Here is a 16,495-nt window from a genome sequence, read left to right as displayed (position 1 = left end):
CCTTTGTTAAATTCCCCATTAAAAATTCTCAACAAAGATGTGACTACCAAATAATTACTTTAAAACCAAACAAAAGCCGTTAAAATACCTATATAGCGCTATTTCATTTCATTTAATATTTAGGGAAATGCCTTTATGAGCTATGTAACTCACATGCCACTGCCTTCTTCCCACTGTTTTAATTGCTCTTTTACTGCTCTGTAGTTGGTCTGTAACATCTGTAGCCTTTCCTTGCGTTTTTCATGGGCATCTCTTAGCTCATCATTTTCTTGGCTCTATAACACACAAAAAGTAAGTATGAAGCATGAGAAAAGAATGAGTATAATGCTTTAAATAAAAGGTTACCCACTTAGAAGTCAAATTTAAAAGTCAGTATGAACTTGAATATATTCACAATACTAAAAAAGAAAAAAAGGCACAGAATAGACTTGGTTGATAAATTTATTCAACTCACTGAGATTTTATGCCACTTACATAATTTCTAATTTTTGCTATTAAGTTATTTCATTGCTTTCCTTGTTGCTAATTAGTACCATACAAATATTCATAAATTAATTTTAGAAGCATGTATGCATTCTTCTTTTTAAACCACACAAGGATTTGTAAATATATAAAGGGCAAATATGTTGTTAAAGTGTAAAGACTTAGTCATGGTAGGATCAATGCTTGAAGTTATAGATAAATACTTCATATCTATAAAGCACAAGGATTTCAAGGCAGGAAAACATGGCTGGACTTATGTTAAAAATATCATAATTTGGAGCACTGCAATGGCTCATTGGGTAAAGTGCCTGGTATAAAAGCATAAGTATGTGAGTTCAGATACCCAGCACCCACATAAAATATGGATTTGGTGGCACATGCCTATAATCCTAGCACTGGAGAAGTGGAGAGAGAGGAGAATCCCCAGGGATTGCTGGCTAGCTGAATCTGGATTCAGGGAGAAACCCTATATCAGTAAAATATGCTGGGACATGATAGAGGAATGACACCTGACTCTTCCACATGTAAGTGCTCTCACACAGATGTGTGTCCACATTTATGTGAATGAACATGCACACAGTGCATTTACATATTCATGAAAACAGTGTAACTCAAGCTTATGTTTACTACCATAAAGAAGCAGAAAAGGAGGAAATAAGCCTAGTACTCTTGAAGAAGTTATACAACAGGCAATCAAAATATTGCTTCTAGTATCAACACCTAGACAAATAAATGTCAACTACTTCTACATGCACAGCAAATAACAAAAAATGTTCATTAGATATAAACACACAAAGATCAAATTCTTAGTCCTTATAAGATATATTCATAGGTCTTGTGAACTATGTTTCTCCAAGTCAAACAATTAAATTCTTGAGCTTTTTCCCCTCATGAGAACTTCAAATTAAAAAAAAAAAACCCCTTATTCATATTCTTGTATCGGTGAATTTTTTTGCAGATTTGATAGAGGAAACAGGTAATATAGTGATAAGAAGTAAGTAGGCATATGACATTCAGGACGAATTAAATTGCATTCTAAGAGCTTTTTCTACTAATGCATAATCTTAAACACATAATTTAAATTCAATTTCTTTTCTTCTAAAATATAGAAAACAAAGACTAATAGAAACTTTTTCACCAGCTGTGCCCACATGAAACAAAAGTTAGTATCATGGGCTAAAGTGGTGGCTTAACAGTTAGAGTGCTTGCCTGTGAAGCCTAAGCACTCATGTTTGAATTTCCAGGTCTCACATAGCCAGACATACAGTGACGCAAGTGCACAATATCATATATGCACCACAAGGGGCACACACTTTTGGAATTCATGTGCAGTGGCTAACGACCCTGGTGTACCCATTCTGTCCCTCTCTCTCAAAAAATAAAATAATAATACAAATAAAGTTAGCATCATTTATTCTCCTCCTTGCATACTAACAGTGGTGCCTTTGCCCTTTAGAAGTCATTATTTTCTTGGACACTTACTTCTCATCTAAATAGTGACATATTTACAACTCACATGAATTTATTGCAACTGTGCCTCAGAAGCATAAAACCTTTTTCATTCTACTTTGATTGTTCTTCTAGAAGTATTCTCTTAAGTGGTTATCAAGAATCTAGAGGCATATGCATATCAAGAAGCATTTTATATGCCATAGGGAAATGGAAATGCTTGGTTTAAAGAAATATTCAAAACGGCATCACTTGACGGGAGCATATAGGATAGAGTCATTCTCAGGAATTTTTAAAAAAAATTTATTTATTTGAGAGCGACAGACACAGAGAGAAAGACAGATAGAGGGAGAGAGAGAGAATGGGCGCAAATGCAAATGAACTCCAGACGCATGCGCCCCCTTGTGCATCTGGCTAACGTGGGACCTGGGGAACCGAGCTTTGAACCAGGGTCCCTAGGCTTCACAGGCAAGCGCTTAACCACTAAGCCATCTCTCCAGCCCAGGAATTTTAGAATATATACAAATCACTGTTACTGCAAACTTGTAAAAAAGTAGCATAGTTTGATAAAAAAACATCAAAAGTTTAATATATTGAGTACAATTTTTTCTTTTCATTGAAGAATCACATATGAATACACAGTGTTCATAAGAGACACATTCTTGCTGTCCATTTCTAAACTTTATGACGTGATAAGTGCTTGATTTTAGTGTTTCAGTTTCTCCATCTTCAAAATAGAACACATTTGTATTCCTAATGCATAAGGAATGAATTAAGCCTTGAGTTTTCCATACTACATTTGATAAGCAAACTAAATAGTCCACTTCTTTGAACTATAAGCTCTATAATCTCAAGGACATGAAATAAAGATAATTTATATTAATTAAATAAGAATTTGACAATGATACTGGTATCTTGTAATAGATAAGAAGCTAATTATGCTTAAGATTCCTTAAGACAAAAGACTTCATGGAAACTAACAGGATGTGTTATAAAGTTATTAAGTAATTTAGTTATAATAAATTTACAGGTATTAGATGAAGTTTAACTAAAAATAAAAATTTACCCAAATTCATAGTTAAACTAAAATGATTATGTTATATTAAAGTCTTCAAAATAGCTTGCTAAAATTTTTCTTTATGGAATCAGATTTGTTCCCTATAAGCTCTTATTTTACAAGGAAGTATTTTTACATATAAATCCAGTGTTTGGTGAATCACTGAAGTTCCATGTTGGAGGCAATATGAACTATAAATAAAACATCAAAGACTGACTAGGAAGTGAAAATTAATAAAATGAACACACCTAAATTTTCTCAACTATTTTTCATCTTCTATTGATTTAATGGTACACATGGAGATTCTTATTAGGACTGTGACCACTTTGCCATTTTCAATAACATCTCAGATACTGTTAATCATTGAAATCATACTAATAGTTACCCTAATTCTCAAATACAATGTTTCATTTGAAGATAGGATCTTTACAGAGTTAATCATGTTAAAATAAGTTCACTGGATCCTAATCAAATATCCTTGTACATTAGAAGGGAAAGTATACATACAGAGAGACATGTATAGAAAAAAGACAATGTAAAGACACAAACAGAATGTCACATAAAAGCCAAGGCATATTTAAGCTACCAAAAGTATAGAGAGAAATGGAACTGACTGTCCTTCAGAACTCTCAGAAGAAACCACTTCTGCTGACTCCCAGATATGGGACTAGCCTACCCCTTCATGACCTGAGGCAATAAATATCTTTTGTCCTAAGCCACCTGGTCCTTTTTGTTACAACTGTCTTAGAAAACTTAATGCAGATTTATTATTTTTATTGTGATTGTGATTTATTACAATTTGGAAGAACCACAGATAGAAACAAAGCTCTTTACATACAAAACTTGAATTGTACCACGGAGCAATACCCCTACCCCAGTTACATTATTAACTACTACTTCATTGCTTACATTTAATTGAGTAATAGTAATTATACTAGCTATTAATATTTTATCATAATAAAGGATATTATAGACTGATGTTATTTATATAACAAATGTAATGGCATATTAGTTTAAAAGGCTATAAATTAAAAAGAATTCTGGCCTCAACCACTTTCCTTGGAATTACACTATACAGATTTTGTTTACCAATTTCTTTTCCTAGATATCCTTGATTATATACAGTGCCTACTACTCTTTTATCCCCCCTGAGGTAGGGTCACATTCTAGCTCAGGCTGACCTGGAATTCACTACATTGTGTCAGGCTGGCCTCAAACTCACAGTGATCCTGCTACCTATGCCTTCTGATTGCTAGGATTAAAGATGTGGACTCCCACACCCAGCACCATTTTTCTCCTTTAAAAAAAAAAAATCCTACAAAAAAATCTTTGATCCTATTTTTCCTCATTTTGCAAATATGCAAAAGTTGATCAACTAACATAAAATGTGATGGTAAAACTGTAACACAGAAGGAAAGAAAGAAGGAAGAAAGAGAGAAAGGGAGGGAGAGAAAGAAGCGGAAAAACAAGGAAGGAAGGAAGGTTGCTAAATGCTGAAAATATAGTGCTTTATCATATAAAGCTGTTGTCAGGAATAAGGAAATAAGTAAAGTAATATTACCATTCTAACATTATTGGAAACAGAATGAAAGGGATAGAAAATAAAAGACTAGCTCTAAAATGTCACTGAATTGCTCTACTTCTTGACTTCCTTACAAAAAATAAAGACTCTCAGACTAGCAGACCTCTAAGAGAAAACAAGTGGTAGTCTTCTACTACTGAATAGAATAAGTGATGGATAACTTTATATGTCAGCTAAACTGCCAAGATCCATAAAATAATGTTAGACATTTCTGGATGGAATTAATATTTTAATCAATCAATGGACTGAATACTATGACTTGGATGTGGTTTCAGTGAGTAAAAGCTAATACTCATTTGAAATCTTAAGAAAGTAGAAAGTAATCTGACTATAGTGCTCAGAGGTGTGGCCTTTGTGATATGAATAAAATTAGAAAAGGTCATTAGGGTAAAAACCTAAAGACTGAATCCTAGTAGCTTTATAAGAAAAAGAGAAGAAGAGTTGCATACATGTGTACATCTTGTCTTCTTGCCCTATGGAGTCTTATACCTCAGAATTCTGTCAGCAAGAAGGTTGTCAATAGATAAGGCCAGCCACCTGCATCTCCAGAACCATGAATCAAAATAAAACATCACAAAAGGGCTGGAGGGATTGCTTAGGAGTTAAGGCTCTTGCCTGCAAAGCCAAAGAACCTAGGTTCAATTTCCTGGGACCCATGTAAGCCAGATGCACAAGGTGCCACATGCATCTGGAGTTTGTTTGCATTGGCTGGAGGTCCTGGCATGCCCATCTTCTCTGATTCTGTCCTTCCCCCTCTCTCAAATAAATAAATATAAATGATGATTTAAAACATCACAAAATAATACATTAATACAGTGAGTAAAGCAGGTTGCATCTGAATCTGTTGAAAGTACAGTAAAAGTTGAGTTTAAAAGATTTTTTACTTGAAGCCAGACCACTGGCCTCCTCTTGTTTTTGGTTTAAAACTCAAACTTGGACTTGAACCATAAGTTCTGATGCTATAGCCTTCGGGCTCAAGATGGAACACTACCTTTGGTTCTATTAGATCTCTGGCTTTCTAACAATACATTTTGGATTTTTTGATATTTATAAGTGCATAACTCAATTTCTCATGACAAATCTCATTTTAATATGGGATAAAGGATATATAGGATATGTATGTGTGTGTGTGTGTGTGTGTGTGTGTGTGCCTATATATGTGTATATAAACACACCTTATTGGTTGGTTCTCTTTCTATGGAAAATTCAGGATAATACAGAATTGTAGACTTGGATATAAATTTCAAGAATTATCCAAAAAAAAGAAAGATGATAGGCTAGAGTTTTAAAGGTGTGGTGCCACACACATTTAGTTCCAGCACTTAGGAGGCAGAGGCAGGATTTTTGTGAGTTTGAGACCATCTTGAGACTACATGACAAATTCCAGATCAGCCTGACCTACAGCAACTCTGCCTCAAAAACAACAAATACAGGGGTCTGGAGAGATGACTTAGCAGCTAAACGTTTGCCTGTGAAACTTAAGGACCCTGGTTCAACGTTTGCCTGTGAAGCCTAAGGACCCTGGTTCGAGGCTTGATTCCCCAGGACCCACGTTAGCCAGATGCACAAGGGGGCGCACACATCTGGAGTTTGTTTGCAGTGGCTGGAAGCCCTGGCGTGCCCATTCTCTCCCTCTCCCCCCCCCCCTCTCTAATCTCTGCCTCTTTCCCTCTCTGTTACTCTCAACTAAATAAATAAAAATGAACAAAAAAAAATACGGTTTGAGAGATGACTTAGCACTTAAGTCACCTGTGAAACCTAAGGACCTAGGTTTGATTCCTTAGTACCCACGAAAACCAGATGCACATGGTGGCACATGTGTCTGTGGTTCCTTTGCAGTGGCTGAAGGCCCTGGCAAAACTATTCTCTATCTATTTGCCTTACTCTCTCATATATATGAATTTATATTCAGGACACTGTGTGCCAGTTACTTATACATCACCTTTGTTCCTTCTTTTCCTTTTTTGAGGCAGGGACTCATGTATCCTAAACTAGCCTCAAACTCACTATGTAACTGAATGACCCTGTTTTGATCCTCCTGACTTCACCTCCCAGGTGGATACTAGGATTCCAAGTATATGTGATCATGCCCAGTTTTATGTGCTTCTGGGAATGAAACCTAGAACTTGGTGTATGCTATATAGACACTTTACTAACAGGGCTACAACTCAAGCTCCATTTATCATCTCCTTAACTCAAGAATGGATCTTAAAAAGTAGCAGCTGTTGTACAGTAAGTGAATTATGTATGTTTGGCTAATTGGAATGCTCAATTAATTGCTGTTGAGTAAATGAATGAACAAATAACTCCAGTGTTTATCTAAGTTCTTCATAAGCTGGGCTAAATGTCAGCTGAGATCATCTGGCTGTTTTAGTCTACGTAGTAATAACAGATGAACATTTTTTGTTTTACTAAAGAACAGTTTGATTTTGAACAAATATAAACTAATACTTAATGCTTAGTGAAATGCAGAAAAAATACTATTTATATCTTAGGATTAACCATATATTTAAACCAATACTGTTCTATAAAATATATTAAGTACATTCTATACCTAAGAACAACTATATACTAATTAAATAGAATATTTAAGGTTGAGATTGTGGCTCAGTGGAAAAGACATTGCAGAGCATACATTACACTCTGGGCTCCACATATAAAACTATAAAGATAATCATTTTTATGAGAGAAACTTAAAGAAGGTAAGAGTTCAGGTAACAGTGAATGCAAAACAAAACACTTCTATGTTAAGTTGAGAGAAAAATATTCACATCCTCAAGGGCCTAGGAAGTAGCTCAGTGGTAGGTGCTTGCCAGGCAAGTGTAAGGTCCTAGGTTCCAACCTCCAGCACCACAAAGATGAAAAATCATTGAGCAAGCAAGCCTTTAGTACAGACCTGTAACTATGGTTCAATCTTCACAAACAACTTCCTTTCAAGAAGAGAATTCACAAAGTATGAATTAAGTATAAGCTCTCAATTGAAGGCCTTGCACATATAATTTAAGTATTCTATCACTGAGCTTTGTCCCCAGCTCCATGTAATTTATATGAAGAATAACTGATAGTTAATCTTCATTGACTAATTGACTGAATTTAGAATCACTAGGATATAGAATTATCTGTATGCTTTTGTGGGTGTTTCCAAAACAGAAAGCAGACCAACCCTGAATGTGGGCAGCACCATCAAGTGCTAGGATCCTGTACTGAATAAGGGATAAAGGAGAAGCCAACTGAGCCTGACATTTCCTGTTCTTCATTTCCTATTCCACTAGGAAATGAAGAGTGTCCACTGCATGCTTCCGCCATCTTTCAGACTAAGTCAAAATCAACTCTTCTTTCTTTAAGTTGTTTTTTGTTGAGTACGTGATCACAATGAGAAAAGCAACTAATAAATAACTATAAGTCACTTGGGCCAAGTTAATATGGTGTTTAATTCACATTTAGTTTTATGTTTGTCATATATGAAGAACAAGAAATTTTCTTTGTTATTTATTTATTTTTTCAAGATAGGGTCTCACTCTAGCCCAGGCTGACCTGAAATTCACAATGTATTCTCAGAGTGTCCTTGAACTCATGGCAATCCTCCTACCTCTGTCTCCTGAGTGCTGGGATTAAAGGTGTGTACCACCATGCCCACCTAAGAAATTTTCTTTTTATCTATCATAGTACTGTTTTTGTCTCTGAGAAACTATAAGAATTTATTCATAATCTTAAATAAAACTACTGACAAATAACATGAATGTAGTATTTAGTTTATAAATAGTATTTTTATAACTTTATTTTCCTTAGTTATCTTAAGCCTAACTGCCTGTTTTTACACAGACAATTAAGTTCAGAAAAGAAAAATGACAAGGAGTAATTCACAAACTGTGTGCTTAGTTTAGTATATTTTTATTGATGTATGGTTACAACTAAAGGAATGATTTAATAATATTCACCTTTAGCTGTAGAGTCTTCTCTAAATTTTCAATCTTCCTTTCAGCTATTCTCAGCTTCCTGAGCTCCTCTGAGTCCCTGAAAGAGCTCTTTGGGGACAAAGACCTTGAACGTTTCACAGGTGGTTCCTTGAGAATAAAACAAGGACATGGTTGAACTAGTTGAAACACTGGATTATGAAAGACATGCAAAATTAAAGAACAAGTAATTTTGAATACTAATAATGAATTATAAAAAAAAGTCCTGCATGGAATACCAGAGAAATAACAAGCGGAATTACCACAGTGCTACCACTAAAGGTTTCTCTGTGACTCGTTAATGAGAATATTCATTTACATTTACATTGTTTCTTTCAGAATAATGATGTCCCATTAGGGAAGACTAAAGGGTTATAGACTCAGAAATGCAAGAAACCTCATTACAAAGGAGGGGATAGAGGCTGGTCTAATTGCTCTATAAGGGTCCAAGGTTACACTTGATAGGACAACCAGAAACAAGAGGGAAAGGATTTTTTTCCCTTTGAAATAGTTTAACACACTGTGAAGTTGGAGGAACAATATGCTTGAGGAATATAAATACAACAGACAGTAGATCTTATACCATAATGACCATATGGTCATTAACTATAATGTGGCTAACTAGAGACAAGAATGTGTGTTTATATTATGTACAGCTTCATATACCAACTGGAAAAGGAATATGCAAAAGCAGTTATTAAGCTGGGCAATCCAGTGTACATCCTTACTGTATGTCCTTATAAAAAAGAAGGAAAGCATTCAAAACATATATTTCCTATTCTTAGTTATATTAAAAGCAATGGAGCATCAAAGTAGCACATTTAAGACTTCAGCAATACAGCAAACAATCAAATTAGACCCTACAGTGTTGTTTTTCAACCTTAGGGATTTTTTTTTTCATTCAAATAAGGCTTCTGAAACTACTTCAAAATGATAAAAAATGTAAAATGTAATTGTTTTCATAAATAAATAAAATTCACCCTTCTGAAAATTACTAAAAGTACTATAAGCAAGAATGCCAGAGATACATAAGTCTAACTTAAAATTCGTGCTTTAGTAAGATACATCGCTCATAGGAAAAACTGGAAACAAACAATAGCTATTATCTTAAAACATAGGTGCTTTACTTACAAGATATATTCTTCCTCTATTGCTGAAGCAAGAAGTATAAGAAAAATGTCTATAATTCCTTACTTTTAAATACATGTTATATAAAATTATCAAGAAATATATTTACAACATAATATGTTGTAATTTTTTAAATTGGTAAACATTTTAGACCATTTTTGTGTGTAACACAAATATAAAATGAATACTAAAAAAGGAAAAATTGGCACATTAAGAAATACATTGTATAAACTTTGATTTTTCTTTATTGCTACTCTTTAAGTGTATACAACTACAAATTAATGTTAAAATATATTTAGTATTTTATTTGAGTATAATTGTACATACTTGTGTATGCTGGATTAAAATGAAATAGTAGATGCACTTTTCATTACAATTACAAGATTTAGTAACCATTCACATTTTAAAATGAACTCTATCAGACAGATGTGAGATACTCATCAAAATGTTTCAATATAGGATAGAAAGATGGCTTAGCAGTTAAGGTGCATGCCTGCAAAGCCTAAGGACCCATGCTTGACTCTCCAGATACCATGTAAGCCAAACACACAAGGTGACACACACAAAGTCACACATGGGCACAAGGTAGTACACACTTCTGGAGTTTAACTGCAGTGGTTGGAGGCCGTGACATGCTAATTTTCTCCCTCTCTCTCTTGTTCTCTTTCTTTCTCATTAAAAAATTAGAAAAAGAGTTTCAATAGAAGAAAAAATTCTAAAACAAAGAGATTAATAATAATATATTTGGTTAATTATTTCAGGCACATTTTATTAACTATGCAAAAGGGAATTTTCCATATTCCTACAAAAATCTTATCAAGCATTTATCATATGATTTTTTTTAAAAAATTCAATGGATATAATTAGAGTAATGCTTCTATTTGTTTTTTAACTTCATGCCTTACTTTGAAGGCCTCATACTAACATAGAAAATGACAAAACTTGTCTACCTTGTATTTTCCTTCAACACTCGACATGATGCTCTTCTCTGAGAAACTCTTGGTGGAAGATCTATTATTCTCTGATAGCTTTTTGTTTGCAATTTTCAGCTTCTCCTGTAAATACTCAATTTCAGATTTCTGTGAGACCATTAATGTTTCCAAGTTTGATAAGGATGGTTGTTGAGACTCCTATTTTAAAAACAGATATGCAAAAATGCATTATTGTAACATATCATTTATAAATGTGCCAATACATAGCATCTTATAGATCATAAGAATTCAGAATAGAATTACTTTAACAATAAAGTATAAACTACAAGGGGCAGAAGTAAACTTAGTCATAGAGTCTCTGGGTTCAAACTCCAAGCTCATAAAAACATAAAAAAATCTGTCTGTCTGTCCGTCCGTCCACCCACCCACCCACCCACCCACCCACCCACCCATCCATCCATCCATCCATCCATCCATCCATCCATCCATCCATCCATCTATCTATCTATCTATCTATCTATCTATCTATCTATCTATCTATCTATCTATCTGGGGAAGAGGTGTGCCAACGCCTCCTGATGCTGCAAATTCCAGATGCATGCAACATTTTCTGCATCTGACTTTATGTGGGGACTAAGGGATCATAACTAGCCTATCAGGTTTTGCAAGCAAGTGCATTTTAACTGCTAAGCAATCTCTCCAGCCTCATTTCCCATTTTAACTAGAATGACATTTTTTAACTAAAACATCAAGAATCTATATATCTTCAAAATGTTGTCATATACTGCTGCGCTCTGCATGTACAGCCGTGCTCTGCATGTTTTACATCAACAAGGAGGGGCCATTGGGAGGGGGTAGGTCATGGATGAGCCTAAACAATGGTACCAAACTGCCTATATTTGCTGAAAAGAAAACTAATAAATTTTTTAAAAATTCACAGAGAAAAAAATAAAATAAGTAAATAAAAAAATTTTTTAAAATTTTTTATTTATTTATTTGAGAGCGATAGACACAGAGAGAAAGACAGGTAGAGGGAGAGAGAGAGAATGGGCGCGCCAGGCTTCCAGCCTCTGCAAATGAACTCCAGACATGTGTGCCCCCTTGTGCATCTGGCTAACGTGGGACCTGGGGAACCGAGCCTCGAACCGGGGTCCTTAGGCTTCACAGGCAAGCGCTTAACCGCTAAGCCATCTCTCCAGCCCAGTAAATAAAATATTTTAAAAAATCAAGAAATACAGCAGTAGTTTTAACTACAGCTAAAGTCTACTAAATGTAATAATACCCAAATTATATAATCATCAATTTATCTTTTAAAACAAGAAATTTGGGTTGGAGAGATGACTGAACAGTTAAGGAGTCTGCCTGCAAAGCCTAAGGACCAAGGTTTAATTCCCCAGTACCCATGAAAGCCAGATGAACCAGGTGGTGCATGCATCTGGAGTTCATTTCCAGTGGCTAGAGGCCCTGGGATGCTCATTTTCTCAACCCCCTCAAATAAATAAATAATAAAATGCTTAAAAAATTAAAAGCATAAAATTTGATCAAAAAATACAATGACATAGTAAGGATATGGCTACCATTCAAACTGGAATATGTTTTAGTACAATCTTTCTAGACTTTAATTTGATAATATTATTGAAAGTTAAGTAATTTGATTTCAGAAACATATTTAGGAAACAAATATAACATTAACTAGGTAACAACTATAGGTATAACTGCTAAAATATCTTTTAGAAATATATGATTAATATATCCTCTGTTTAGGTCTATTTGCATTACTATAATACTGAGCCAGCAATAAATTTAAAAGAAAAGAAAAAAATGTTGTTATATAGATTTGCAAGAAAAATTGAAAATATGGCTTCATGATATATAATGTAAATATGTATATATGTTTGTGTGTGTGTGTGTGTGTGTGTGTGTGTGTGTGTATGTGTAGGTATAGGTGTGTGAGAGGTGTGTTTATTACGGACAAATAAGAGGTAATATTGCCTTTTGCCAATTTTCCCTCTTTTCTTATTTGGTGGAATAAGAGAAATTTTCCTATTCCTAACCTATAGTCTTGGGGATGAAGGGACCATTTTTTACATTATTACATCAGTATACTTTCATCATGTTTAAACAACTTACTATCTTCCCTAGGCTTTATTCCACCGTAGCATTGAATTGAAACTTCAAGTTACTGTTGTTATTACATTGATATCACCTTGTATTACTCACTCCTTACTTTATTTTTGACATTAACTTAAAATACTTAAACCAGTTTTCTTCTAGTAAGTCCATATGATTTTGCCCTATTCTCTCTTTCCTGCATAAGTACAGTACAGGTTTTACTTTTTAAATTTTTCTCCTATTTTATAATCAAGTTTATGATGTTCACAAATGTTCCTTTTATTCATTGCCAAACTAAACAATTTTAAAAAGGTGATTAAGTTGAGCTGTTCTTGTTCACTTGCCATCAATACAATTGAGACTCTATGAGCTTTTTGTCAGTTGCTAAATAAGCTTTGAATAATTTGTTCTAGTTCAACTCAAATATAGAGTGAAAAATGAAAAGCACAATTAATTTTAGCTTATCAATAATATTAAAGCAAGTCAGTAGTCTTTAAATCTGAATTTTCTAAGTCATCTATAGATCTCATAGGTAAGAATATTCAGTCAAGAAGATGCAATGATATCTCAAGTATTTACAGAGTTAGTCAAATTCTTCAGCAGTAGAAACTGTTCCTAAATACACAAGTCTTATTTGTAATATTATTTCCATTAACATAATATATCTAACAATAAAGGATTCTTAAGGAGAATTCTTTCAAAACTCTTAAAGTTATAAAATAATCATAACTCAAATTCACCTCAAATTCACCTAAGAGCTAGAAGACAAAATAAAAAGTAAAATGAGTTATATTTGGTTTGTTTTACAATACAAACTTTGGAATTCACTGAACTTAGAACTTTATACATTAAACTGTAGCTATAGTCATCATTTTTCAAAGTAATTATATCTGTTCCTATTTCTTTTAAACACGATTTTCTCTCTCTTAACATTTGTGACTTTTTCTAGAGATGCATATAAATAGTTCACTGTTTTCTTAATACAACCATTTCAAAGTAAAAGTTAAGCATGTTACTTCCAGAAATTGGTAGGCTGAGACAGGAGGATTATTGAGTTTGGTACCAGCCTGGGATACGTAGCAAAATTCTTCCCCAATAATTAAGTAACTAAATAAAAACAAAACAAAAATTTCATAAAAAACAGCACTCCACATTATTGTTGAGGATAAAGAATTCATGTTAACTCCATTTAACTGTTTTCACAGAATAAAGTGATCTACTAGATCTATAATATTCCCTGAGAGACACAAAATTAAGATATTTAAAAGAATTCTACAAATTTTAAATGTGAGTTGGACCAAATTTTTGATTCCTATACTTTTAAAATATTATTTTGGAAGTACAGTCTGTTATAACTTTTCCAGAGGAATTTTTAAATATTCATTAAAGTCCTTAAAAATAAATTCAGCACTGTAATGAAGTTATTCAGGATAAACTGAGCAAAGTCAGCTAAAAGAAAGATGCAATTATACCATACAGTGTATATACACAGAAAACAAAACCTGGACTATTAAAGTGTCTGACTTTATAAGTGCCAGATTAAATGTGAATAAAGGTTTATTTATCACTGGGTATCAGAGTTGACATTCCAGACAGAATGATGCTAGTTTTTGGTAGAGCAGATGGCATTATGATTGCAGTACATGAAGAGGGACAGTGGGATGGAACAACTAGTAGGACAAGATGCCAAAGGCTGGGAGGGGTCAGGTATACATTATTCTAAGAATTCTCTCAGCAACAAATTGACAAATCCTATAAGAACTTCCTCAATGCCTTTTAAGGGCAGTATCCACAATCAATTAATTACATCCCACCAGGCCCCACCATTTCTTAAGGGTATTACTACTTCCTAACATCACCACAGTGAGGAACTAGCTTCTAGCACATGAATTCTTAGAAAAGAAACCATAACCAAACCATAGCAGATTTATACTATAAGTGACATTTATGACTGTTGGTGATCTTGATCATCAAGTTAAGAATATTTATTCAGGCTACTTTACTCTGAAGTCACTCTTGCATCTCACCCTACTGTACTTTTGACCTGCTTTTTGCAAACTTAATCATAATTATATAGACATGATAATTATACAATACATATATGATACAGGTATATTCCAATATAATATTATTTTTCTTTACATATCCTTAACTTTTTAAAAGGCTATTATAAACAAAATATCAAGGTACCTAATAGCCCTTTCTAGAGAATTCATTTTATTCCCCTTAAAGCCTTAGGTTATTTGGTCTCAGCAATATTTTACAAATAATCTTGACAATGTTTTTTAAAATCTTATGCTACTTTTTTGTAAACATTCTTGGAATATAATGGTATGATGCTAGGTCATAATTAATCTGATAAATGATCAGTGGAATATGTATCATAAAGGTCCCAGATTAAAATAATATATATATTGGTTTTCTTGTGTTCTGTTTTGTTTTGTTGTTGAGGATTGAGTCTAGAGACTTACACATGCTAAATACATCGTGTGCCATAGCTATTAACATATGTACACACTGAGTATTCAAGTAATTACGATTTTTAAAAATTCTATAAAAGATATAAAGCAGAAGTAAGGAAATAATTTCTCAGTGTTGTGACGATTCTTTTAATTATAGACTTTAGCTGGGTGTGGTGCTATGCTATAATCCCAGCACTTGGGAGGGAAAGGTATAGCATTATGGATTGGACGAGAGCTTAGTCTACTTTTATGAACCAATCTCAAAAAAAAGACTTTAGATTTAGAGCAGTGGCAGAGTATTTGAACTTTATTTCAGTGAAATATTCCTTTAGAAGAAACTATTCTGTTGAAAGCCCATTTCCTTTTAAATATTTTTAACAGGTTACATTATGTGTTGACAGGTTTAGAATTCATAAATATCTTAAATAAGTGAAATAATGTGTATTAAATTCTAAGAACTGACTATTTCCCCACTAAATGCATCACACATTTAAATATGGGATGGAATTAGCATTTAACTGAAATTTACTACTAACGTAAAACATTTTACCTGTACTTTGCAACTATTAATAGCTTTGAAACAGTTTTGTATATATCAAGCAGTATTCAGTCATCTTTTACTATAATGAAAAACATTATACAATGTTGGCTTGGATAGAGTACAACATGACTAATATTTCTATCATACGTGTGTGTGTGTGTGTGTGTGTGTGTGTGTGTGTGTGTGCGCATGTGCGCATATATGTATTTCCTTTTGTTTGTGGTGCCAAAGGATCCTAGGATGTTGTGCAGGCCAAGAAAGTACTCCTCAGTTTTAGAAAGACCACTCAATTAAGAACATCCCAGTATCAATGAATGGAACTACCACTCTCTTTTTATTTATTTATTTATTTATTTATTTATTTATTTATTTGAGAGCGACAGAGAGAGAAAGACAGATAGAGGGAGAGAGAGAGAATGGGCGCGCCAGGGCTTCCAGCCTCTGCAAATGAACTCCAGACGCGTGCACCCCCTTGTGCATCTGGCTAACGTGGGACCTGGGGAACCAAGCCTCGAACCAGGGTCCCTAGGCTTCACAGGCAAGCGCTTAACCGCTAAGCCATCTCTCCAGCCCTACCACTCTCTTCTTAAAAATATATTTACACTTCCTCCATTCACTTGTCTTCAGCTGAAGAATTCTTAGATTGCATTTAGAGGTCACAAAAGAAAGTTATTGACTACATTTAGGCAAAATTTTAACTGTCATCATCTCTTCCCATAAATACCATTCAAAATTTTACATTCAAGCAAAATTCAGTACTATAGCCATTCAAATTTAACTTTCCTTCCATATCTAT

The 16,495-nt window shown here is 33.8% G+C and overlaps 1 protein-coding gene across 8 annotated transcripts in view; it reads right to left on the bottom strand.

Moving 5' to 3' along the window:
* Window positions 1-16,495, bottom strand: part of Cntln (centlein) — a 292,751-nt gene that overhangs the window by 144,650 nt on the left and 131,606 nt on the right. For all 8 annotated transcript variants that reach the window (XM_045135495.1, XM_004658429.2, XM_045135491.1 and 5 more), the window contains 3 exons: window positions 10,603-10,782; window positions 8,510-8,635; window positions 154-275 (listed from right to left, as the gene is read on the bottom strand). In XM_045135495.1, coding sequence (XP_044991430.1) covers window positions 154-275; window positions 8,510-8,635; window positions 10,603-10,782 — 428 coding nt within the window. The remainder of the gene's footprint in view (window positions 1-153; window positions 276-8,509; window positions 8,636-10,602; window positions 10,783-16,495) is intronic.

The sequence above is a fragment of the Jaculus jaculus genome, chromosome 1 (assembly GCF_020740685.1).
Source record: "Jaculus jaculus isolate mJacJac1 chromosome 1, mJacJac1.mat.Y.cur, whole genome shotgun sequence".
Classification (NCBI taxonomy): domain Eukaryota; kingdom Metazoa; phylum Chordata; class Mammalia; order Rodentia; family Dipodidae; genus Jaculus; species Jaculus jaculus.
The sequence above is the reverse complement of the archived record's forward strand: the minus strand, read 5'-3'. Positions and strand labels throughout refer to the sequence as shown.